Source organism: Halichoeres trimaculatus, unplaced genomic scaffold (genome assembly GCF_033239565.1).
Source record: "Halichoeres trimaculatus isolate MK-OKI-2021-1 unplaced genomic scaffold, fHalTri1.1 fHalTri1_scaffold_12, whole genome shotgun sequence".
Lineage (NCBI taxonomy): Eukaryota > Metazoa > Chordata > Actinopteri > Labriformes > Labridae > Halichoeres > Halichoeres trimaculatus.
Window position 1 is genome coordinate 9,210,826 of NW_027437190.1, and position 27,079 is coordinate 9,237,904.

At 40.2% G+C, this 27,079-nt stretch overlaps 1 protein-coding gene across 1 annotated transcript in view; it reads right to left on the reverse strand.

The window, feature by feature from the left end:
- Positions 1–27,079, reverse strand: part of me1 (malic enzyme 1, NADP(+)-dependent, cytosolic) — a 117,196-nt gene that overhangs the window by 39,939 nt on the left and 50,178 nt on the right. Inside the window, exon 3 of the mRNA XM_074683631.1 lies at positions 22,975–23,124. Coding sequence (XP_074539732.1) covers positions 22,975–23,124 — 150 coding nt within the window. The remainder of the gene's footprint in view (positions 1–22,974; positions 23,125–27,079) is intronic.

The following is a 27,079-nucleotide window of genomic DNA, read 5'->3' on the forward strand; positions in this document are numbered from 1 at the left end:
TTAAAAAAACTGGATCATGACCTCCAAAAAGTATTTTAATGAATTTCTTGAGGAACTTGGACACAATTGATTTAATTACAGCTCAAAGGAATTTCAAGTTTGTTTAACTTTTGGTACCTCCTTAGTAAAAAGCAAATCATGCTTTCATTTTGCTGAATGTAGTCGAAGATCTTTTTTTTTTTTCTAAGCTCCTATATATGTTTTTTAAATGGTTGTGAAACAGACAGAAATGAATACTGATGCCTTTTTATGAGTCCATTTAACAAAAGACAAAAAGACTGACTGCTTCTGTTTAAACATTTTAATTTCTAAAACGTCAGGTAGGTGGAACCTGTTACAAATATATATAAAGTAGTTATTGTGGGCTAATTTGAAGAATTTCACGATATTCAAGTATTATCATACTCTGTCTTAGCCTGAACCAAAGACTGCATGGTTAGACCTTGTCTCTGTGATGTCACCCACCTGTTTCTTATTCAGAGTTTTAAAGCCTATTGGATGATGCGGACATATTGTAATTGCTAAATTGAACCAAGCTTCGTCTGAGTGTGAATGAGGTAAAGATGTGGGCCTCCATCCTCTTAGCTAACAATGACATTTATATATATGTATATATATATATATATATATATATATATAACAAACTACAAAAGAGGGCAAACCTCCACCAAGCATATTGTAATTGTCACGCAAAACTTAGGCTCTACTTAAATGTTATACTCCCTTTCAGCAGACTGTCTGCTACAATTTGGTGTTAGTTGCAGGTTTGTACGAAAATTCGTTACATGACAGTGTTGAAAATTATGATGAACCCAGTACATATTTAATATTCTGGATCTTATTGTCCAGAATATTGCCAGGATCTGGATCTTACTTTAACATCTGTCAGAAATTATGGTGACCTTGTCTTGTATTGTTTTGCAAAGCAATCTGACCATTTATCATGGAGTTGTATAGATATATGGTGAAAATGGCCCTATCTCACAATGATAAAGAATCCTTTAAAAAAAGTCCTGGATCTAGATGGTGATCTGGATCACCTCCAAAATTTAATCACTTCTTCCTTATCCCAATTTGAACATTTCCTGAAAATTTCATCAAGATCTGCAGATTACTTTTTGAGTTATGTTGTTCACAGACAAACAAACTCTCCCCAAAGCACAACCTCCTTGGTGGAGGTAATTAAAATTCACCCCATGTACAGTGCTGTTAGATAAATGTGCTATTCAGACCCAAGCTAATTTTTTTATGTTTATTTTTGGTGGAAAGATCTGCCTTTTGGCTTGTTGTGTATGTTTCTGGCACCTCTGCAGCCACCTTCAAGTGGACTCTCAAAAAATACTGCAGATGGAGCAATATGGTACCCTAATTTAGACTACTCTTTATCTGATTGCAATTAATTAACACAACGATTAAAAAGTTATTCTTTTTCAAGTAAGTGCACCACTGTATATATAAAAAATCTATTTTACCAAATACTTAAAAAAAATCCTCACAGCTGGTAAAAGGAGCAGTAACTCTGTAAAACAATTCACTTCTTCCAATGAGGAGTATCTTGTAACCTCATCACTAACAGTTTCAAAATAGTTTTCTGACACGCATGCGGAGCAGTAATCAATATTTTCACAACAGCGCGGTTTCCCAGCAGCCACAGTCGAGACAAACAGTAACATGAAGAGGTCTGAGACGTCATCTTGTTACCGGAAACAGCTGAATCCTGGTTTAAACTCTGCCAAGGTAAACCAAAACATTTCATCTGCCATATGAGTAACCAGCATCTCAAGTTTGACACCACTTCGACCAATGAGTGATATACTGGAAATATACTCTTCATATACAAATACATCCGTCTACCATTATTTCATCCAGGTAGAGGAGCCTCAGCAGCATCAGGAGAGCTTCTCACAGTCTAGATGAGGACTTTCAGTGCACTCAGGAGGAGACAGAGTTTCTCTGACTGGATCTGGAGTCAAACCACAAGCTGTAGAGAAGGACTGACAGCACAATATTTAAGAAATGAGACCACTGGTTTCAGCTTTCTGTCTTCCTTTCCTGAGTGGTATTTAATAAGTTAATGGTTTTCTGTGGAAAGAGAAATGTTTTATTTTAGTTTTTGCTCAAACTACATCTTACCTCTAAGTATCCATATGACAAGAGCGTATTATTTCATAGGTTGTTTCCGTGGTTTTGTTCCTACCAATCATTGCCAGGGCAATTAAGTTACTGATGCCAAAAAACTAAAGCTGTTGGCATCACAAAAACATTTTCTCTGCAGTATTTGAGCCAAGCAACTGACCAAACCACCAGAGGAGAAGAAGAAGCTGAATAATGCAGGGAGGGTCTGGAGTACCGGTCATTAGCCATGATAATGCTGAAACCAGAGCTGACGCAAACCCCAGGCCTTTATGAAGAATAACTGTGCAGTGGAAACAGTGATTTTCACTGATATGCAACAGACCTCTGGTAGAAAAGAAAGTACCATGTAAACATACAAAGGACAAAGATAAATAGAAAACAACAAAGGGATCCGGAAAGTGGTTGAATAATTAAGCTCAGCTCCACAAACACAATTATGCAGCACATAATCCATCTCCCATCTCTGTCTAAGCACATGTAAGCCTTTGGTTCCCAGTGTTTGTTCATGCTTTTGTGTTATGTCTTAGGCTTGTCTGTCTTTTGTGTTTCTTTGAGGAATTCATCCAACAGCAAGAAGCGACAGAGCCCAGTCATTTTTGTTCAACACGGCTCTCGTCACTTGGAAATGAAACGTGACGAGCAGGAATTTTCTTTCCAGTCCCTTTTCTGTCTTTACTCTACTTTCACACCCTCCTCTCTATGACTCTCTGAAGACAATCCCCTCTTCTTCTGCTTCTTCCTCCCACTGTGAGTAGCACGCTTGCACTCTAGGATTCCTTCACATGTATTCCACTCATTGCCCAAATCAACCCCCTCTTTCTGCACAAGCAAGGACCAGTTCCAGGCCTTGGCCTCGGAAAACCATAACCCACCCCCACCTCATTCCACAGCAGCCCACTGAAATTAGCAAGGGCCTGCTCACAACAGCTAATCTTCCCTCCTGAGGCCTTCCCGGACTGGAGATGAGGGGAAACTCTTGAGAATATGAGGCCAAAATGAACACAGTATTCGCCAATCTGATGGACCTTTCATCACAACGGGTATCTTGTTGAAGTGGAACATAGAATGACACAGAATCTGCGACTCAGGCCAATCGGCATGTGATGAAAATAGCAACCAGACGGCACAAGGATGCCTGGGGTTTCAAGTTTAATACTGTTGCTGCTTGGTAGAGAAGAGGCACTCAAGTGTCGAGACAACTGCTGTGAATGTCCAGCGTTTCTCTCAGCCAGCCTTACATAACTCAAGGGGCAAAAACAGCAGGGAAAGGCCCGTTCCAGCACAAAGGCCCTGCTAAAGGAATCAGAGGCACAGACCTGATGAACCCAGCAGACTATTTGAGGAGTTTCAGCTCTATGCAACCAGGTTTTCCATTTGCCTCTCACACACGCCATGGCATTTAGACATGGCAATTACGCTTTTGCGTGGGCAAATTCAAAGAAAACGGATCTGGCTTGGCGTTCAACTGTAGAGGAAATGTGTTAATTTGCAAACGTTGGTTTATGTTAGCAAACACTGTCCAGACTAGAGTATGTACAAGAAAACTTTACATCCCTTGAAATTCCAGTCGTCATGCTTTCACGGGAAACAGACAGAAAGGATGTTGGCGATGAGAGGGAGGTTACGGTAGCATTGTAAAATCATTGAGCACTGTATAGACAACAGTGAATCATGGTTCATTGTAATCTGTTTGACATTTACTGAAAAATGTGTGTTCCATTGTAGTGTGTCTGGGGAGGAAAGAGGCAGACTGCTGGAGTCCACAATAAAATAGATGGAGAGATACTCTAAGAGTCTCCAGTTGTCCGGAGATCGTTTCAAAACTATAAGACAATCTGTTATCTGTTAATGTATAACATATCTGAGGCAATATTCTACTACTAATACTGTAAAATGTTCACATGTGTCAAACTCAAGGCCCGCAGGCCAAATGTGGCCTTCCATGCCATTTTCAGTGGCCCATGAAAGCTTAAAAGGTCTGATTGTAATATAAGAGATAAGTCAAAGGATGCATTGAGCATAAACTGCGTTTCCCATAATACCTACCAATAACAGTGTTTTTACATCAACCCCATTTTCCAAACTAGTTGAATTGAGAAATAAAACAATGATCCCAAAATGTCCAGGAAGAGAAAAGTTGATGAAGATGAAGACTGCTTCAAAAAAGATGGGAAGGCCGATATATGTCTGTGCTTCACAGAGAAAAACCCTAATGTCTTTTGTGTTATGAGGCCGTGGCGGTTTTCGAAGAGTACAATCTACATCGGCATTTGACACCAAACGTGGAGCCAAGTATACCAAACTGAGGCTTCAAAACAACAAAGAGATTTAAAATGATACTGCAATCACAGCAGGATGTTTTCAAGAAAGATACAACCAAAAACAATGCGGCAGTGAAAGCTAGCTTTATTATGGCTGCAAAGTCTTATTCAGACAGTCCATTTTTGAAGCAGTAGTTGCATTTATTTTATATTACATTTAGCTACATTAAGTTACATTTAGCTACTGTCTTACAGTTATACCTGGCCCTATAAGGGAAACCATTACGCTAATGTGGCTCTCGGAAAATAAGTTTGACACCCCTGCTCTAGATATTGGTCACTGATAGAGACAGCTCATATTTTATTTTGTATAGGAGGAACTTTAAAAGCTGGATTGAGGGAAAGCATTTAAATAATTAAAGACAGAAACATCTGAACCAAAGTGGTTAGAGTAAAAGTAAGAATCTGTTTATCACAGTTACTTATTATGACATAGATTGAAGGACAGAGATGATTATGGTCAATGCTACAGATTCTCTACTAATGTGGTCATCACAAGTATTAGCTGACTGTGAAGCTAAAAGACTCAGAGCTCCCCCTGGAGTTTAGCCACAGATGAGGTTATAAACTCCTCTTCATTCATTGTTACAGATAGAACGAGGGTCAAACTATAAAAATGAAGCACATGCCAAATAAAAGTAACTCAAACATGGTTTTTGTCTTTAAAGTCAGTCAGAATCAGACTGATTTACAGGCTCCTGCAGGGTTCTGTCACAGGTTTGCAGAGAGAAAAAGGACTGTGGAGAAACAATGTACTGACCTTGAGCACGAGTCATTAAAGTTTTCACAGTCATGAGTGGCTGCATCATGTCCATACAAGAATCTGTTCAACTCTGATTTGCACTGTTCCAAGGGATCTTTGACATTTTATAAAAAAGCAAGTTATGTTCTGTGGGTTTTAAAAGTTAACTTCAGACCTAACTTTTTTATTAGGCTTTCAATTCAAAGTGATAGAATAGATGAGCTCTTTTTCCTGAAAAGACATTGCTACACAGCAGCATGTTCTCTTCTGAAGTTAGTGCCCCTTTATTTGATGTGACAAGAGAAGAAGAAGTAAAACATCTTAACTGTACTGTTCAAATAACTACCACACAGTCTTCTATTATCATTTCTTTTTTGGACTGAGGTTTTTCAGCTGATTGATGAAGGTTCAGTTTATTCTTCATGACTCATATTGAGTTTCTGTTTGTGATATATCCATATTGACACAAGCTTTTGCAGTTTACCCTCCTGAGACAAAACTTGCCTTTAGGGGACATTTTTCAACTCTCTAAAGAAAGGGGGAACCTGATATGTGACGCTCACTGATGTAATGTTGACGTCAAAATCAAACCCCGTAGGGTCTGGCATTACAAGAGACAAAAGAGAGTCAAAGTTGAAGGTTCTATGAGGGCAACAACTCCTGTCCCTGCAGAAGTGTCAGAGGTCACACGGAGCGACAATATTTAGTCTCTAACACCTCAAAACAATTTTCTTACAGTTACATCATCTAGTGTTCAATGAATTCAAAGACCTGGCGTGTTTTTAACTGATTACATCTTCACAAACTGTTGAAACAGGAATTTTCCTGAGGCTGTGTGAAAAAGAAAATATTGTTTCTATTTCACATAACCTCTGGATTTTATATGAAATAAAGGTGCAAAATGTCTTCTCAGATGGTAACTCCATAGAGGGAGATATTTGAATGCTGTTAAACAGCAGGATGGTTCAGAGATCTGCCTTAAAACCCAGCCTGCTCTGCCAAAATATGCTCTTCATAAATCACATTTTTCATGCATATTGATATATAGTGTTATAACAGTGCAGAGGCTGGAATCAGATATGCTTGAGAAAGAACAATGAAGTTATTATTTTAGTGCTCATATATGTTCAATTCATCACAGTTAGCAGGGATCGTACATTTTGTAGGTGGAGCTGGTTTTCTGGGACTGCTCGTTGTATAAGTGCTCAAAAATATGCATGTCTAACTTCAACTTCTAAATTTATTAAAAAAAATGAATAGTAGACAATGGTCTCTATATATTTTTCTAGCTACAAAGCTGATAAAGCTGTCAGAGGATTAGAAAAGAGTCCTACTCATTTAAAAAAAATCTATTTATCTATTTATGAAGTATACAGAAAGAAACAGGGTCCCAGCACACCTTACTCTTTTTTGTATAACTACCTGCTAAAATCTCCAATCAATATGTTAACTGAGTTTGTGGTTAGTAGTGTCTTTATTGTCCTCATAACTTATTGCATTGGTTTGAAATGAAATAAATACTTTGGATTAAAGCACACATGTTTAAATCTCTGTTTTTGTCTTTGTCATGCAGAGTATGTCAGTCAGCTGTTGAAATGTTCTGGTCTTAATTCCCTGTCGAGTTTAACTCTGTGTTAAAATTAATTAAATCAAGTTGTGCTTTTAGTTTTTGTTGACAGATTTGAAACTGTTTCAGTGATTTCTCACCCTGAGTGCAGATGGAAATCATCTAGATCTCAGCTCTAACGTTGGGTCAAACACGTGTCAGGGTTACATGCACTCAGAGCCAAAGCTGATCTGAGCTCAGAGCTGGTGAAGCTGTCAAAGCAAAGACAAATTAATATTTTCTTACCACAGGCATAAGTAAAGCAGCGGGAGGACTTAAACAGCAAAAAGAGGCAGCGCCCTTCAGAGGTATTGTTTTCACATCCTAAAGGTTTCTTTTACTGAGGTATGTTGTTGTTTCAGCACATACATGAAAAGTACAGTTTAATAGTGATTAATGTTTTCTCTGTTGACTCAGCTCTTATCAGCAGTGAGGAGTGTCTCATGTCAACATGAGGCTGACCCAGTTTAAGAGATGTTTTACTGGTCTGCTTGGCTAAGATACGTGTGCTGATTTAAAAGCATCTAAAAATGTTCTTTTGAGTTCAGAGAAGAGACAGCAAGTCCTTAGAGCTAATAAACAGAATTAATGGTTTTCATGATGCAAATATTTTGATAAGTAATGCGGTTTTCAGTGGGTCAAATAGACTTTCATGTAGTGGTTGAAAAGCCACGTAGTCTTTTTTTTTTTAGCAATTTTATTCAGCTTTGCTCATATATGTACACAAATCTCAGTTTGTAAATTATCATCACAACATCTCAAGGAATTATTTACAGTTCGGCAAACGTGCAAAATTTTATAATGAAAATTCATGGCAACATCCACAACGACATAAAGAGGAGAATTCCATAAAGTAAAAGAGGAAAGAAAAAAAGGTTAATGATAGCAATACATCTTTTTCAAAGCCAGCAACAAATAAATCTGTCTGCAAACACAAAAGTCGCTGTAAATCTGTCAGATACCTGTCTAGATATATTTCTGTAAACACTAAATAAATGACAAAGAAACACAAAAGCAAAGGATGATATAATGATTCCTTTCAAATGAATTGGGTCCGTGTTAACCACAATATTACCTAACTTATAATGTGAGGTGAAAAACTAGTCAGTTTTAACAAAAAAAGAAAAAAAAAAGATTTCGGAGAGAAGTTTAGTGTTGCTCTTCGCTAAATAAGATTCCAGCAATGAGGTGAGGATAAGAATAGATTTGTAGTAAGATCTTAAGTACAAGGAACCTGGCAGTTAAGCCTTTCATTTTATGTGGGATTTTTTTTTTTTTTTTTTACCATGTTGGTTTTTAAAATGGAAATTATCATCTGTAGGCTTCTGAGGTTTTCTTTTGGACAGAGACAAACAAGTTGTTTCCATGGTTTTAGCCTAATGCAAAGCTAAAGTCTACCGTAGACACGAGAACTTACATTTTCCAAATGTAACATGTCTGTGTCTCACCCCCATGTCAGGGTTTTGAAGAAAAGTAAACTGTATATTGTACTTTAACACTAGCTTACACAAAGATAAACTTTATAAAATCAGATGATCCATTGAGGTCTCTCTGACTGCAACAGTAAAGCTCTGTCATCTTTGCTAATCCACACAGCCTACACAGTCTTACCCATTACTGAGTTTCTTTGGAAGTGGCATTACTGGATCTGATTGGGGTGCTTTTTCATTTCTCGTAAGCTCTGCATCATTTCATTGAACCACAATGTGAGTATTACACCCTGGTTCTGATGTGCCAAAGTGTTGGAGTGTGATAGTGGGAAATTTAGGTTTGGAGTTTCCATTCAGCCCAATCATGGATCTAAGAAATGACTGACATACCTTTCCTTACATGCTCTGAGTAGTCAGTCTTGCCTTGATACTCACGTAAAATGAACTCTAGTGTATAAAAAATCCCAGCAATTTTATATAGAGGTGGTGATTTTGGAAAAACATTCATCTAAAGCAACTACTGAACCACTTAACTGTGTGTCTGTGTGTAGCAAAGGCTACTGGGAGACATGCCAGTTAAGGGAAAGGTGTAATGATAGGATGACTGCCTAAAATTGGTCATTGCTCTCCAAGAATGTGGCAGTATGTGTGACTTTCCATTTTCTTCATCTGCACACATGCATTAAACACACATGCCTTGTTACGTCACACATTCCCATCTGGCTGCTCCAAGTCACACAGGAATGAAGCCAACTCCATGAAACAAGTCTTCTGAGACGCTGGCAACCCTCCTACACCAGCTTTTGTAAAGCCACCTCAAACATGTGCTTTGGCACCCAGAGTCATACCCTGACATTTCAGCCTTGACTGGAGCAGTGAAGAAATGATATAGCTTTGTTTCAATTAGTGGCCCCTGTGTGGATTCGCGGGGCCCCTAACAGCTGTACTCTGGTAGAAAAGATAACATCATTAAAACAAATGGAGCACACTAGCACAAAGAGAGGGAAGTGTCCCACATACATTGACCCATACGGTGTTTAAGCCACTAACTCCTTCCACTGCTGGGTTTTACAGCTCAACCACAGTCTCTCATAGAGAGCAGAAGAAAGCCACACCCACACCAGTATTACCAAAAGATGTGCCAGCGATTGTTTCACTCAAAGTTTAGGTGAAGTATTCATACACACACACTTAACACTGAGGACCTATAACTCTTCTTCTCACTTCCAATGCACTGTGAAATCCCACCCTCGAGTATCCACCCTCATCCCTGACCTATGTAACATATGTTGATTTAATTTCCTGCAGTGCATTGCAAAGATACCTTTGGGTTGGTCTTAAAACTATGGACCAGGCTTGGTGTGATTCACTCTGAGTATCAAATACGCTTCATGGGATCATCAGCACGTCGTATTTTCCAGAGCTGGTTGTTGAAATATTACCACCACACTGAAATTTGCCCTGTGGAGACGGTGTAAGGACAGCAGCCAAACAGATCTACTCTATAATTTGAGCTTAGTGTGGATTTAAGAGCTTATATTAATGCATCATTCAGCAGCTCCAGCAGAGTCAAACCAAAATCACAGTATTAAAGGGGAAATCCATCTTTGTGGACGTAGGAGAAATGTTCCTTTTCATCTAAATTTTCTGGAGGACTGTGCAAGCTTTTGACTGACCGTGAGCTGGCAGGCCAACCCTGACCAAAGACTCTTGTTGTGTGCTGCTGTGATCCACTAGGCATGGGTCAAATGACCTTTAGAAACCTGAGGGCTTCAATAGGATCATTTTAACAGACTCATGATTGTTTAGCGCTGCTTCTACAGAGGAAGAAATCTAAATTGAGGGAACAAGTTAAAGTAACTAAAGTGTCAACATTCGCCATCGTAATGCTGTTTCATTTCTGCATTACTCATGAACTGCAGCAGAAAATGTTAACAATTACAAAATGACCAAATCTGATACAATATAAGACCTAGTGCAAGCTAATTTAACCTCTTAAATGGGTTTTAATTTATCACAAAGACAAACATCATCCTGTGAAGGTTCCGACTAAAAAACAGGTCACATGACATAAAATTACTATCACTTGTGGGTAAAAATTCCTAGAAGTCTCCCAGGCAGCAAAAAATGAATGACTAGACTGGGAACGTTACTGTTTATGAACTGTGATACCAAAACCACGTGTCAAAACCAAGGGTGTCAAACCTCTTTACCTCTTTTAAACCAAGATTTACTTTAGAGATACAAGTCTGCCAAGATCCACTAGTACTATTTTGGTTACACACACACACACACACACACACACACACACACACACACACACACACACACACACACACACACACACACACACACACACACGCAGATAAAGGCTACTGAAATCAGTTCATTGAGGTGTAAGTGAAATTAAATGTATGTTTCTGTCTCAGTAGGACCTCTGACACTGGGACGATGGCACTTCACAAACACATCTTTTACAGCTTTGCCATCTCCAAAGACTTTTTGTTTTCAACAAGACAGACTGAAGTGATAAGATGCCATCCCTGCAGCCCACTATAGCATTGAGCCTGGTAAAAGTTAAAAAGTTGACTGCTGTGCTGGTAACTTGTCATTCAGCTCTTCACTACCTGTGATGCAACTGTTTTAACCATGAAGTATCTCTGACATGCACTGTTACAAACTGCATTTCTTCAGCAACTTTGGGACAGTGCTGATAGTACTTTTTCACTATTTTTATGCTCTGAAAGTGAAGCGAGCTGTCCACTACCACTAAAACCCGTACGCTAACAAGTCAATGCTGTGTCACCAGACACCACAGCCGAGAGCCACTTTAACATGAGATGTAGCCAACAGAAAAACTGTGGTGTGTTTAAGTCATTCTTTTTTTCTGTTTTTTTTTTTTTTTTTTTTGTTTGTTTTTTTTGTTGAGCTATTTTTGGGGCTTTTATGCCTTTAATTATAGATAGTAGAGATGGCAGTAGATAGAGCAGGAAACAGAGGAAGAGTGGGGAGTGACATGAAGGAAAGAGGCCACAGACTGGATTCAAACCTGGGCCACCTGCGTGAGGGCAAACCTCATGGAGCCAGACCTTAACCACTAGGCCATCTGCGCTCCAGTCATTCTGTTTTTAATATGAAGCACTGAACTGCATCCGAAGGGAAAGCTAAAAGGGAAAAATTATACACATTTATCAATTGAAGAATAGAGCTGGCAATTTTCTCTGTGCCAGAGAACCAAAGTTCAGTATGTATCCTACAATGTAAATATTATTGGTGCAGCTTTTTGTGTTAAACGTTTGTCTGGTTGCTTTTTTCATCAGGCCATGGTGAAGGGCAGACGTGTCCTTAGTTGCTGGTTGAGTTAGACCACTCAGAAAAGCCAATGTGAGTGGCTGTTAAGCCGCGTTTCCACCAAGCAGTTTGGTTCGGTTCAGTACAGTTTGGCACAATTTGGTACAGTTAAGCCTGATCCCGTTTGTGTTTCCACAGCAAAACTGTGCCCTCTCGTGGTAGGCGGCGCGTAAGCTGGATGTCGAAAGCTGCAGCTGTTAAACAATAGAGTGACGCCATGGCAGCGTGACACAGTTCATTCTGCTAATGAATCCAATGAAGAGGAAAAACGCAACACAGTAAACAAAGAGCATCCAGCATTTCGTCCTCTCTGTGTGCTGCCAAGAGAAAATACAGCCGCTGTCACAGGGTGACGGTTCTTTTGCCCAATCAACAGTCTGCAGTGTTGTAGCTCCACCTTCCGAGAACGGATCGGTTCAGTCTGGCACCCATACGAAAGGGTCCCAAAAAATGGGACGGCTCGTCTCGGTTATTTGGGGATCTGTCCCAGGAAAAGTCAGTGGAGACACCACAAAATGCGCACCATACCGAGACGAACGGAACCTGTCTGCTTGGTGGAAACGCGGCTTTAGAGTCTGTGGCCCTGAAGCAGGACACTGCCATCTTGCTGTTAGTGTGTTTGCATCAAAGTGACTTCATTTTCACACAGCTTCAACAACAAAATGTAAGGGTTGTGTCAGCTGGACTTAAAGCACTCTGGAGACATGAAAAATTATCATGGACACATGTAAAACTAGTTGTTCTATTCATTTTAACTTGAGTAACAAAAGTCAAGCCTATAAAATTTTAGCGGTGGTATGAGAAAATCTTAAGACCTTTTCATGTTGGCAGTTCATGGTGAGACATTTTTGTCCTTGTAAAATAAATGTCACATACGTGTCAGAGTGGGACCACTGTTTCTGCAATAGCAGAGACGGTACAGAGGTGAGACAGGGTGACTTTGAGCCAGCAGAGATGGCAGGACAGAGTGAGGCATGTCACAACACTTTAACACAACTTAGAATCACACAACTGGAGATTGCAGAGCTACTAAGAACAGTATAAAGTTACAAAGGAGTGATGATGGCAGAAAGTCTTTAAGGAGCAAGTAGGGCTTTGTGCTAACAGCTAAAGCTTCCTCTAGGCCTCTTTCAGTTAAGGGAAGCAAAGCCTTTTTTACTATACTTGGCTTTGCATGTCACAGATAAACCATCCAGGTAGTTTAGATAGATTGCTTGAACATTATTATTTTGATTGATTAATTTCGAAGTGAACAGTACGACTGTGCTGGATTTATTTGGGGTATTTGCTACAACATTTCAGCCATTAAACACAGAGGGACTGCAGAAAGAGAAGCTGTAGTCCACTGTGCAATTAAGTTTCTTTGCTTTCACTGGCACTAAAACTTCCTCCCACATGAGCTCTGTATATTTTTAAACAAGCGCCGCAAAGTCCAAAATTAATATTAGCATCAATCCCAAGTGTTCGCCACGTTCCTCCTGAGATCATAGCTAAATGAAGCCAGTTCTCTCCTCACTACTTACCCAAAGCTCCTCATGTTTGTCTGAGGCACATCCAGAGCTCCACTCACACAGTCACCCAGCAGGAACAAAGGCAATAAACAAATATATCAGAAGATGTCATACAATTAGTCACAATCAGGAAACAAAGTCTCTCTGGATTTCTGCAATGTGGAAGTTGGTTGTTTAGTATTCACGGTTTTCCTCAGGTCATCATAGTTCAGTTGTTTTGTTGATCACTGATCCACATGGGAGGACTTTTTTCTTCTTCCTCTGGATGCTCATCAATCCAAAATAAGTCATCTTTCTCTCACACATGTAGTGTACCACTGTGTGTGGGCCTGAAGGGCTGAGATCACAGCTCAAATACCTCTAATCTACAGGGCTGGAACGCTTCATCATCCAGTATGTGCCACCCCAGAGGTGGCAGAGGCTGCTTCAGCTGATGCCTTTCATTATGTCTCTACAACCACCTTCAGCTCGCCCTCTGGTTTAATGTAAGGACAGCCTTACAGGATCTAATGAGGGCTGTGTTCAAGGTCATACTCCAGTCCATGTTCCGGGTTTAAATGTCAGCTAGCTCTGTGTTTCTGAGTGGTTTTATCCTCCCGCAGTGCACTCATAATGATAGGGTGAATATAAATGTGGTTATGCATTGTGACATTAATAAAAATGATTTCATTTTGTGCTACGGTCCAAACAAAACTGCCTGACCCCGCTGGTCCACATGTTGAGTTAACTCTTCAATGTGCTAAAACTGTGAAACCTTTGAAGGTTAGAACATGCCTTGATTTGATTATGAAATAAATTTAATAAATAAATAAATAAATAAATAAATAAATAGATAACACCATGAGCAGGCCTCCCTGCATGCACATCTAAAACTCTGCAGGTTACCCAGAATGCAGCAGCAGCACATTTGGTCTTTAACCAGCCCAAAACAGCACGTCACCCCGTTATTAATCTCTCTTCACTGGCTTCCAGTAGCAGCTCCAATCAAATTCAAAGCTCTTCTTCTGGCTTACAAAAAAAATGACAAGAACAGCTCCTGCCTACCTGAGGTCCCTCATCCAGCTCTACACTCCTTCTCACCCACTAACCTCTGCTTGTAAGAGACACCTGGTGCTCCCAGCCCAGCACGGCTCTAAATCTCTAGCCAGACTCTTCTTCTCTGTTGTTCCCAAATGGTGGAACGAATTTTCTAACTCTATACAATCTGCAGAGTCCCTTTCTACTGAAATGTCTGAAGACTTATCTGTTCAGGGAACAGGTAGGCCATAAGCTGATCCTTCTCCTCTTCGTCCTCAGGGGTAGAATGAGTCAGTAGGTCTAAGACTCGGCTCTTAATGAATATTTCGCACTGATCATTGAATGTTGTTGAAGGTTAAACTATATTGTTGCAGTAATAAACCTTGGTTAGTTATGGATACAGTATTCTACATGGGGAAAAAATCTTCATGCGCTTCATAGCAGCACCTGCAGCCAAATAACTTGTAATACTTTGTCGCACTAACTAGGTTTTTCCTTCTGTCTAAATTCTTGCTTGTGTTGTAAATCACTTTGGACAAAAGCGTTTGCTGAATGAAACTGTCGAACCATTGCAGCTTTACTTTTCCTGTGTACCATGAGTACCTTTGTTGTCTAAAAACAAGAGTCTAATACAAGTAGTCACATTTTTACACTGGGTGACATAAAATAAACTTGAAGTTGATTCAGCTAACTTCTAAAAATACAAACAGGAAGAGTAAATCTGGACCGGGTGAGCTCAAGAGCAGCACTTATCCCTCTTTCTTTAAGTGAGTCACCCTTGAGGAACATACTTAACCCCAAACTAATCCAGCACTCTGGTGTCTTACTGATAACACTACATACCATGTTTCAATAGAATGTATCTAAAATCCCACATATTTAACAAAAGTAGTGTCAAATCAGTTACTGAAAACAACACTTCTAACTAAAACATGGCAAAAGAAGATGGGAGTATAGCCCAACTGATTAATCGGTCAGGTCAGTCATTAATCGGGCCAATTATGCTTGTCGCCGATTAATCGATATCGGCCAAAATGTAGCCAATTCTAGAAATTTTTGCTCCACGGAGATTCTGTCCCTCCTGTTCCTGTGTGTCTGTGTGTTGGGCTGCACACTGCCCGAGTGCCCGCCCCCTCCGTCCACCATTATGTAATGTAAGACTATAGAATGACGTTTTAACATTGTGTTAGTTGCCTTTTTGTGAGATAAACAGAGATAAATGCTACTGTTAATTCACACGTCCACCATTATCTAATGTAAGACTATAATACGGCATTTTAGCGTCTTGCAAGTTGCTCATTGTGTGTTTACAGTTTGACTTTTTTTATACTTACTGTGTTTACAGTTTGACTTCTTTATTTATTATTGTGTTTACAGCTTGTTGTTATGTATCACTGGTTTACACTACAGTTCTTATGTTGACAGTTTAATAATTTAAGTTCCTTGTTTTAATTTAATAGTGTTCTGTCTCTGTCTTGAATCATATGGGTATTACAATGATTTGTGATTATATACAATATATATCCTGTGTATATCAATAAATTTAGTACATATATATATATCAGCTGATATATCGGTCAATATATCGGATATCGGCTTTTTTTTGTCCCCAGTATCGGTATCAGCATCGGTATCAGCATCGGTATCAGCATCGGCCCCAAAAATCCCAAATCGGTCGGGCTCTAGATGAGAGTGTAAATAGGTTGTGTTGTTTGGTATCTTATTAAGTGGCTCTTCTGTGTGGCAGACAGCCAACCCCAATATGCTAACCAGCAAAACAGCCAGCCAGCTCTCAGTCCAGTTCACAGCTTCATCACAAGTGTATCTCACTTAACAACAGGTTACAGAGTCAATCAGTGGACACATGAGACAGGGAAAAAGTCAACAAAAATTTGTCACCAGACATTAACAGATTGGTAGTGCAGCAGTACAAGAGTCTGAGACCCCAGCAGAACACTACAACTCACCCTTATCTGAGCAGCTTTAATCACATAAAGAGATACACTGACTGGAATAACCTGAGGCTGACATGTCAGAAGAGGAAGAAAAACATCTGCTCACTGCTCTCAGGAGATAAGGAATGTCTGCGTCTTACTTTCCAGCTTCTGGCAGACAGCTCAAGTAGTCGAGCTGCTGACCTTTGACCCTTGAACCCAGAATCCTCTAATGGGCTACCAATGATCATCAGTCTCCATCAGCAGGATGGATTGGTAGGTGTCACTTAACTGGAGGGCTCTTTGAATAGTCCGACTCTAACTTCATAACGAGTTTATTTGGACTCTAAAGCTGAGGACCACAGAGGGCATGACAAATGAGCAAATTAAAGCTAATTACATTCATAAGATACTGGGTATCATTTTTCAGCAACAGAAGATTATCATCTATCACAGCCGAGTGCTTTCATCTGTCAAACAAAGTACACAACCTGCATTTATGGTTCAAACAGAAACAAACTTGTGTGAAGGCAGAACTTTCTCTGCTGAACTCTGTGTCCTCTCATGGGCTGACAAACCAGTAAAAGTAAGCACGTCGACTAATCTTCTGATGATGTGAATGTGTTCCTTTTTTCCTGCTCTCTTTCCTTCCTCTGCCCCGTCTAAAGATCAGTGAATCAGCCGTGTTTTGACATTTAATGGGCCCTGACCTTTGGCCTCTGGTGCAGAGCCTGGTGTCGAAGTGTTTAGTCTCTGAGAGGCAGATTAGCGGGTAAAGTCAGGCAAGACAAGCAGAGGCTGCTGCTCCCATACAGAAAGCCTTTATAGTCAGAAAGTCTACCTGAGAGCAGTGATTAGAGCCTTAATCTGCTGCTGTGGTGGTCCTGCTGGATGACACGCACATACACACGTGGACCATAATCCTTCACTGCTATTTCCAAAAGGATGGCGGCAAGTACATTTTTTTTGCATCAAATTAACAAGAACTCAGAAACGTACTTCACATTAGGGATACAATATCCACACTCTCATATGATACTATCTGCATGCATTTAAGTAATTAGTTAACTCTGATCTCAGTCATGTATGGGGGCATTGAGTAGAAAAACAAAGCAGAGCTGAGGCTGAGGAGAATGTAGCAAGACATCTTTCATGAGATTAATTCACGCTGGTTGAAATTATGATCCAATAATTCTACTTAAAGAAAAGAAAATAGATCACCGGAGCCAAACAGTTTGAGGCAGATTACCACTGTCCTGCGGAAGGTTTTTTGTTTTCCAAGCTGGATTGTTTTTCTAAACAGCATTAGCTGCAGAATTTCAACTCCTAACCATATATGTTTGCATTCCTTTTGTAACTTTCTAAGGTTTCTTTACTTCCTATTTTGAAAACATCCATATAATAGACTGAAAAAAGTAGATGTCTTCTTGCTCTGCTTTAAGTGCAGTGGCCACAAAATCTGCTCCCCCTTGTGGCTGGCTGCAGTATAGGTCAAAAGATCCATCTCCCCAGTCCTTCAAACTTCAAAAATGTAATACACCTCATAGAAATGCTTCTCACATTGATTGTTGTGGTGATTTGAAGATATTCTTGGGCTGCCTTGTATCCAAGACCTCTGGTTTCAAAAAATGTTTTGCTTTCATTAGCTATGAGAGGTTTTACGTCACATTTAATGATAATTGACAGCTGACGATCTTGGGTATTTTTTCAGGTTTGTAAAATATGTCCAGAGGGAGACCCAAGAAGAGATTAGACTCTCAAAACAAAAAAAGAAATAATTGTTTTTGTTACTCGGCTCCACTCAGAATCCCTAACAGTCTCTACTGCGGAGACTCTGGCTGTAAAACAGCTACCAATGGCTGCGCTGTGATGGGGGTGTTTTGGCTTCAAAACCGTACAATAGGAAACGGCAAAGCCACGCTGTCCACTCTATATACAGTCAAGAGTCCTTATTAACAATGAAAACCAAACCTTACCACTGCCCTGATTCAAGAATCAAATAAATATATGCTGTACTCCATGATTTTTACCTTTATTATTCAATTAAATTATAAACAGCTTCACCAGTGTGGTCTTAAATCTTGACTTTGTGGTAAGAGGTAGCTCTAGAAGGCTCATTCTGTTAAAATCACTTTCTGTTTGCATTATTTCTAAAGTAAATGATTGTTACACATCAGGAAATATACAGGGATACGTGTAAAAATGTCCAATCAATGCATCATTGCATGGTGTGGTTGTATTGCAATTGCAAGACAATTGTGTTTACACAGAGACATCCAGTGATCACTGGTTAATGTGACTGAGGGCTCTAATTTCGTGGCGCAGCGCAGGGGGTGCAAGCCTGGCGCAGCCTGCGCAGTGCTAATTTCGTGCAGCACACAACCGTGCGCTGCCAATTTGACAATTTGGTCGACCGTTTGCGCAGAGATGGGTGTGACGGCGTGCCAGGGGGAGTTGACGGCGCACCAGGGGGAGGTGTCAGTCGATTCATGTTGGCGCAGTGACAATTTCGTGCCAAAAAAGTGCGCTGAAAGCTCGCCAGCTCCAACCTGGTCTATCCTCGGCGCAAAGCAGGGTGCACGCTCCGCAGCTGTAATTTGGTGACAGGCGCACATGTGCGCACGTCATCAAAGCCTCAGAGGCAGGTTTCCAGAGTGTCAGCCACATTTTAATGCAGTAAACAATCACAGCAATCACTATTTATTGTAACAGTCTGAACCAGCATATACATTTATATCTATATTAACTCTCCCGTCACATCTGATGTCTGATTAAAGCCGTTTGTCATAATGGAAAGTTAACCTGACAGCAGCTGGAAGTTTGATGCACATCTTACAATGAAACAATAAACAGCCTTAACATCTGATACTGAGTATATCTGGTTCTCTCATTTCATTTAATTCAAAGAAAAGAGGGAGAGAAAAGACAAAAAAAAAGAGACAAAATAAATGTTTGTCACTCAGGATTTACCTGTGATTTCCCATATTTCTCTGCTTTAGTCTTTATTTTTAATGTGATCTAAAATGACGAAGTACATTATTGTAAAGTGGATGAGGCGGAGACACCAGGAGAGTATACAGTATATCACCAAAGGTTCTGCTATTTGGCGATGACAAACCAGGAGTGTGAGAGAGTGGTGGATCAAAAGTATTCTGAATGGATAAGCCAGCTGTGTAACTGTCTCTTCATTTTGTTCTCCTATTAATGACAAAGGAACAGATTAAATCTGTCCCGGGAGCTGGCCCACACGGTGACACGCTTCGTGTCCTCCGATGCACCCCGCTGTCCATTGACCTGCTGCAGGGACAGCAGCTCTGACCGTCTCCGCTATCCAATCATGCTTTTCAAGAAAGAAGAGAAGAGGCATGGTGGAAGAGGTGGAATGCAAACCGATATGTGGCAATCACAAAAATGTTGTAGGAAACGAGATCCTGCTCAGGGGAACAAATCACAGGTCTTTTGTTCCACATTAGCTTTAGCGTAGACTTCAGCATCAGAAAGGTTCTACACACAAGTTTTAACAAGGCTGTGGATCCAAGTCCTCCACTCTGCTGACTGGCCTGCAGTCATTTGCTCCTCATTGATCTTATGGCCATGCATGTTAACATTAGTTTTATGAAAATCTTTAATGAAGTCTCTGAAATAGTTGAGTTTGATGCCGTAAAAAAATTAAATACTTTCTTCCTTGAACAATCCTAGAACCAAACTATTAGCTTTACCAAAGAATAGAGACAAAAAGAAGAAACAGTGTAGAGTTTCATCTCTTCCCTCATCTCTTGTGTAGAGGTCAAACCCTCAGCTTCAGGGCCTCAGCAGGTCTGAGTACACTGAGCTGTTGGGCTGAGGGAGTGGGACTCCTCCAGCCAGCTCATCGTGAGAGAGAAAGGAAAGCATGCGAGGAATATTTTCCACATAGTTCTGCAGGGATGGAGAAACAGTTGAGTAACAAAAGTAATCTGCATGACAGAACTTTTGTTTCCAATTATTTCAAATGCACCCAAAGTATGCATTGAGAAAAAAACATGCCTGGACACATTTAGGAAAAGTGTGGTTTCACAGCTAATCAGAAACAGTTGTGAATGGTAACAAGAATAAAGCCATCAATGAAACCTCAGTGAGAGAAGAGACGGACTGACAAATCTTGTTAAAACAATCAAAGGAGTAAACAGATTCCAGTCGGTGGCAGGACTCTTAGTGGCTAACAGTGATGACTATCCAGAGTAGAAAGGCACGAGGATTACAAGCTTATACTATGTGTCCACTTAAACCCTGGGAGGAGTCAGTGATCATAGCTCACTGTAGTAATTCAACTCGAGAGTATGGAGGGCTGCTAACCAGGGTGGTCTCCTCCTATCACTCTTAAACTCAAAACAAACCCAGCCCTGGTAACCACCTGTGTCCAGAGAGCTGTAAGGCCAAAGCAAACAGAGTGCAGCACCAGGAATAAAAGCAGTATCGACATATTATCTGTTAGTTGCTGCTCAGGGAGTGCTGCTGTCAGATAGACGGAGACTTGGACCTGATGAACCGTTTGAGAGGAAACAGACACGAGCAGAAAGGTGTGTGTGTGTGTGAGAGAGAGAGTGAAAGTGTGTTTACAGTAGAGGAGGAGAGGAAACCAATCAATGTCTGACTGCTCAGAGCAGATCCAGATCCTGGGTGGATCCTGGACTGGCTTCAGCAGAGTACAGGGATTTACCTCGAGCTGAGATATCTAACCTAACTCAGGCTGAAAAAACTAAAGCAATCTCCAAACTCAGGATTTTAAAGACCAACACTAACACACGTTTTCTTTAAGAAAGAGTCCTGATGGACAGAAAGCTTTACTAAAGTAACCACTGCTAAATGTAGCTTCAGGATAGTTGGGATAAAAGTTAAGATAAGTCAAATCAATGACCTGCTACGGTTGGGTGATCATTGATGACTTTTCTTGGACTTTGACATGGGAGATGAAGAGTGAACTCTGGGGAGAAGAGTGGTGTTCAGGGGATGTCGACCAAATTCCTTATGTAGTATCGAGTACTGATCAAGGTAAAATCAAAAGGTACCATGTTTAGGTACCTAAACACATCCTTGTGACTGTGAGGATATGTAAGAGTAGGTGATTTTACATGCTGGACATGAACACAGCATTGCAAGCTTGTACAATGAGAAATAAATTTGTTAAATTGAAAAACTGTAAGATTTTGTTATTGAACAAATCAATGTTTTTTATCACATAAGCCAAAAAAGTACCGGAAATTGGTACCGTTTGCCAGGTACCAAGCATTGGTACTGTACAATTTCAAACGTGAAAGGTACCCACCCCTACTGCTGAGTCCAGCTATGACCCCCAGTAAGCTGGGAAACTGATGGTAGAATTAGATAACTCTGACTGATGTAGGGCTCAGAAAATCCATGGAGCTCAGCCAGACAGGCCTTTAGTGTATGCCATAGTAAGTTTAATATTACTCCAAGATATCAAACTAAGATTTCCTGTTTAAATAAGCTCAGTGTCAGGTTTTATTCTCCATTTTAACCCTTTATCACCTTTCAAATCAAGTCTGCCAGAGCATATACTTACAGTTTTACATGTTTAAGTGCCATTTTTTTTGCACAAAACATTTGCTTTACATCAATACAACCCTCATATCCCAAATGTTCATATGACTTATGTCTAGCAACGTAAACAACCACACTGTGGAATGTAATGTTTTTGTTGTTTACTCTTTATACTGGATTTCTGCAACAGGAAGGGGATGAAACAGCGCTCTGGTACTTGTTGAAAACCCAATATAAGCGTAAACTCCAGATTTTATTTGCAAAATGAATGATCAGTTTATTTTATCTGGTACAAATCTACCTCCAATCAAAACTAAGTGGTACGCTGGGCTCTATGGGTTGAAGAACTGAGCTGTTTAACTCAGTTAAAAGGTCATGGTTTGCACCTAATAATCTTATGCAGTAGTTTTCTGGTTTTGTGGGTTTCGACTTTACATTGGCAGTGAGGTTGTGGTTGATACAGTTGTTTCAGATCTTTTAGCTCAGCTTCGGCAGTGCCTTTTCCATCCATTTGTTTTGTTCTTTGGTGTATGTCTTTGGAGACACATTGTTTCTGTATGATCATTCACCCTATTCTATGGCTTTTCTCCCTGTTTCATGATCTCTAAGTCCTGCATGTGCCAACAGCTGATTGAAACCCTTGTATAGGGGTGTTTCGTGTTCTGCATGCTAAGCTCTCCAAACCAAAGGTGACAGAGCATTTGTTGTCAGAGGACTGCCTGAGAAGGACAGGTAAGATTATTCAGTCAGTGTCAGCAAAAACAAACTTTTAATGAAATGTTTTTGACTAATTTAACTTCAGTCTTCATTTACATAGTCTTCTGATTGAATCGTTCATCTTATCTTTGCTTTATCTCCGCTTCTGGTTCTTCAGTTTGCTGTCCATGTGAAACACTTTAACACTTGTAGCTTAAAAAGTGCTTTAGAATAAATCATCTGAGTGTTCACACAAAATAAGATTGTGAAAATCTGAATCAATGGAAACACTTGTTCCTGGTGTTTGGGTTCAACAGTCAGTTTCTCTCACAGAGAATGGCGGCCCATTTACATCAGCTTGGCTGAGATGTATATATGAGCTGTTATGTTGTGAACCTTCAATCAGGAAGCTCTTTCCTGAGTGTTTATTTTTATTTATGCGAGGAAAAAAAGCCTGAAGAAGTGAAATAATTGTACCACACAGCCAGCAGTTTATGAAAATGCAGCAACAAAAACAGTGAAACTGCCAATGTCGTAAAACACCTAATAACCAAGTGGTGGAAGATTGGCGAGCTGAGAGAGAACAGTTACGCCCACTTCCCTTCAGCAGATCTGCCAAGAGCTATTATTGATTTAAACTTCGACTTACATTTTACTTTCTGCAGCTCAGCGCTGTAAAAGTCTCTTACCTTGGTCTTCTAAATATGAGTCCATACTGCTGGCAGGCCAGGCCCACAGTGGGAGTGTAAATGATGGGCATGAACCTCTCGATGTCTGACGTCAGCACCCGATAGAAGAGCTTCTCGTTTCGGTCCTGGAGCCCCATCAGAAACACATATCTGTGAGACACAGGGAGCAAAGCACAGCGTGTTACTCTTTCACATCCTGAGGACTCATACCTGCTGTCCTGAGGTTGGTTTATCAAAGTCAGATGTTAAATCTTGTGTGTTTGACTGAGATGGACCAGGCAAGAGTGGAGGCTCTGAAGGCAGAAACTGTGAGTGAAAGATTCCGATAAAAAAGACTGAGTGTGTTTGTCCATACTAATACTGCTGGACACTAAATCCCACCTTGACCACCGTCCACATCTGATGAACTGAAGCCAAATGATGTCAGAGTCAGAGCCACTTAGCTCACCTAACAGCCCCCGGCAGCCTCACACTTTTGTAGATCCCTGAAGGCAAATCCTAAAGCATTATGGTTAGCTTGTTGATAATAGTCCTCCTAAATCGTGAAGGACTGAGAGCTTCCAGGCTAATTTGCATTTGTGAATTGGTCTGGTGGGCAAATACAATCCAGGAAAAAGCCAGAGAAAGCAAAGCTACGAGTGCATAAAAAGAAAGACCCTGCTCACATGTACAGTGATTACTCCCACAGATTTGTTTTGCTCCTGTTCCAAATGATTGGAAAAATACACAGAATAAAAAACCCGCCTCCTGATACTCTACACAAGCTCTTTGTTCTGATTGACCAGGATTGACTGAGAGTTTGCATATGACCCAAATTAAGTAGAGCTCGCCAGAAAGGGCTCTACTTCTAATCAGAGAAGTTTCCGTAAGGCCAGGAGCACAAGGTGCCTCTTGTTAAGGGGATAAAAAGCATGCACGCCCTCTCTGCTATAGGTTAAGGCAAAGCAGCTGCACAATACACGGTGGTGACAGTTACTCCTGAAGAAAACTGTTTTCATATTGGTGGACCAAATTAGTTTCTGCCACATGCAATTCATCACACGGAGGGTTTCTGTTTGCCTCACAGCGTGGAGTTTCAGTCAACTTTGTCATGGATCTTCCAGGTCAACACATGTAATATGGATATAGATATTAAATTCAACTTCTGGAATCTGGAAATGAAACAGAAAAGTCCTAACTCATAGTTTTTTTTTCTAATTGTTTTGTATCAGTTTTCAACCACACATTGAACATTTCTGTGAAACTGATGACTCAATATCAGCTGAGGAATACCATGAGGTTTGGTGGTAAGGTAAAAATTGCTTGTGCAGTAGCAAGTCTGGCAGTTCCTGATTGTCTGGTTTCAGTGAAGCCTTCTTCTCATCAGGTTGTCCTGGTTCCCCAAAACTTCCTGCAGACTTTGTGGACCCTGGTTGTGTCTGAGATGGTATAGCTCTCCAGTTTGCTGTTCCTCTTATATAGGGTGACCATATTTTGATTTACAAAAAAAGAGGACAACGGCACTGGCCTCAAGGCACAAATTCAGACAGGCTTCTTATATTCTTAACATTTTCACTGCTCCATGGTTACTCCCGTCTGTGGAAACACCACAGTACTGGATTTTTTTGAGTGCTTCATGAGTGACTTCAACAGAATGGGGGGCTATTACACCTAGAGATGGGTACCGAATCAGGTACTTCAAAAGGTACCGACCGAATTCTGTCAAAAGTACCGAGTACCGATTCATGTAAAATCAAAAGGTACCACGTTTGGGTACCTGAACACATCCTTGTGACTGTGAGGAAGTGAAAGAATAGTCGATTTTCCATGATGGACATGAACACAGCATTGCAAGGGTATATACTGAAGGATATATATGTTAAATTGAAAAATATATATATAATATTGTTAAAGAAATTGAATTTTTTTACCACATAACTACAAAAAAGTACCGAAAATTTGTACTGTTGAGTACCGTTACCGATTGCCAGGTACCGGGCATTGGTGCCAGCACTCCTAAACTTTTTAGCAATGTCAGAGTCAGGAAATGTCTTTTTAGCAAGGCACTGGTGCAATCCATGGACGTGTAGCTGTTGTGGTGCTTTACAATATGAAATGCCAAACATGCCCTGTCATGTCATGTTTTTCGGTGTCCATGTGAGCTTTGAGATCTCCAGCACCTTTATTGGACACTGAGACATATGTGCCAGCTTTGCACACGGTACACTCCGCCTCCCGCTTGTCCCGATCGGGACGGTATGTCGGGATTTTTTTTGCAGTTCATCTATGAAGCTGCACTTACGCTTAGGCATCTTCCGTGCAATACAGCTCCGCTGTCTAAACAGCCCCGTCTTCTCCGCTCTCCGTCTATGCCTCTCTCTCTCGCCTTTTCTCTGATCCTCTCACTCTCCGTGTGTGTGTGCACGCGCAGAGCAGACCTGCCCACAAGGCAGCCTCTCGGTAAGTGATGCGCATGATAGTATTGTTTGCAAGCGCCGGTCAATTTGCGGACGCGCGTAATGGTCCTATGAAAATCAGTGAACACCGGACATTTTCGTGAATTTATTAAACCCGCCCGGACACCCCGGACAGGACGTAAAAAGTGGACATGTCCGGGCAAAAGAGGACGCTTGGTCACCCTATCTTATATCAGGGTTTACTAGGTGTACAGTACTTAACAAATTTGTCAGACCACCTGTCACAATAACAAAGAAACCACCAAGCATCATGAAGTGTTTTAACTCAGACTACATTTTCTCTTTGAGTTTCCTTAGTTTCACCATTTGAACAGGAGTGAGGAATTTTAAAAAGAATGTATTTTTTTTATTTCCAAATTTGATGCAGTACACTGGAATTCTCTAATTAGTCAGATATTAACCAAGAATAACATAAAACCACTAAAACATATGTTTCTGTTCAGCAATGACGATAAATAACAGCGATGCAGCAATCAAAGAATAATAATTAATTTTTCAGTTTTCTTGTAAACAACACATTTTACAGAAAAGGATAAGGGCCACTGAAACAAAAGTCCAAACTTTTTTTGATTCATTTTTTTTCTGAAAGAAAAGTAATAAATCTGAGAATAAAGTCAGAACTCTACCTTTTGTTTTTTTCCTTTTTATTTTATTTTTTATTGTTTGGAATTCTGACTTTCTTCTGAGTTCAGAATTCTGACTTAAATCTCAGAAAAAAAAAGTTTTTTTTCCTGTGGCCCTAATTATTTTCCGTAACTTTTGGAAAATTATGGGTAACAACAACAATAAATTTAATAAATTACAGATTAGTTTTATACGTGCATTGGAAAGAACTACAACCAGCTCCTGGTCTGGTGTCTATTTATAATTTTAAAGTTTGTCTTTTGTCACTCGACTTGTCCTAGTTTGGCAAATTTTGAGAAACACAGAGTCCACAGAAAGAGTTTTGTCCTTTTACTTGACTTGGAGTAAGGATCATCTTCTGTAACACCACTTTTGTCCATGTCTAATAACTTTACTCACTTGCAGCAGCACTACATTGGTAGCAGAGTTCAAGCTGAATTTTTTAACTGAGACAACAAAAACAAAAAATAAAAAAAAAGTCTCCACTCAGCTAATGCTTCATCTATTTTCACTTGGTGTAGCACTCCAGTGTGATATCTGCTTTTACACCTCTTATGGATTTTGTATATAAGGTATTTTGTTATATAGCCCCTTGGAGAGAAAGGCTCCAACCACTGCTATGAGTGCTATCGTGAGACTTCATGCTGGCAAACATGGGGACCAGTTCTTTATTCTTCACCTTAAAAGGGGTAAGCACAACCCACACCCAGGAAACAGGAATATTTACAGTACACACTGCTTTATAAAGCAGGATCTCTGCAGACTTACTGAGTGCAGACTCTCCTTTTAAGTCGTAACGGCACCTTGGATATAATCTAACGCTATCGTAATCTATTTTAGCATGAGTGATCCTCCAACTCTGCTCTGTCAGGCCCATTTTAAGCCTGCTGCTGCTCTCAAACAACGTCCTGGATATGAGGTTTACTGTTAAGTGTTTCATTTAAAACACTGCAGTGTTTCAGCTGACAAACCTTTGAACATTTATTCCCTCTGATGACAACAAAGTCAGAGAAGGATCTGTAGTT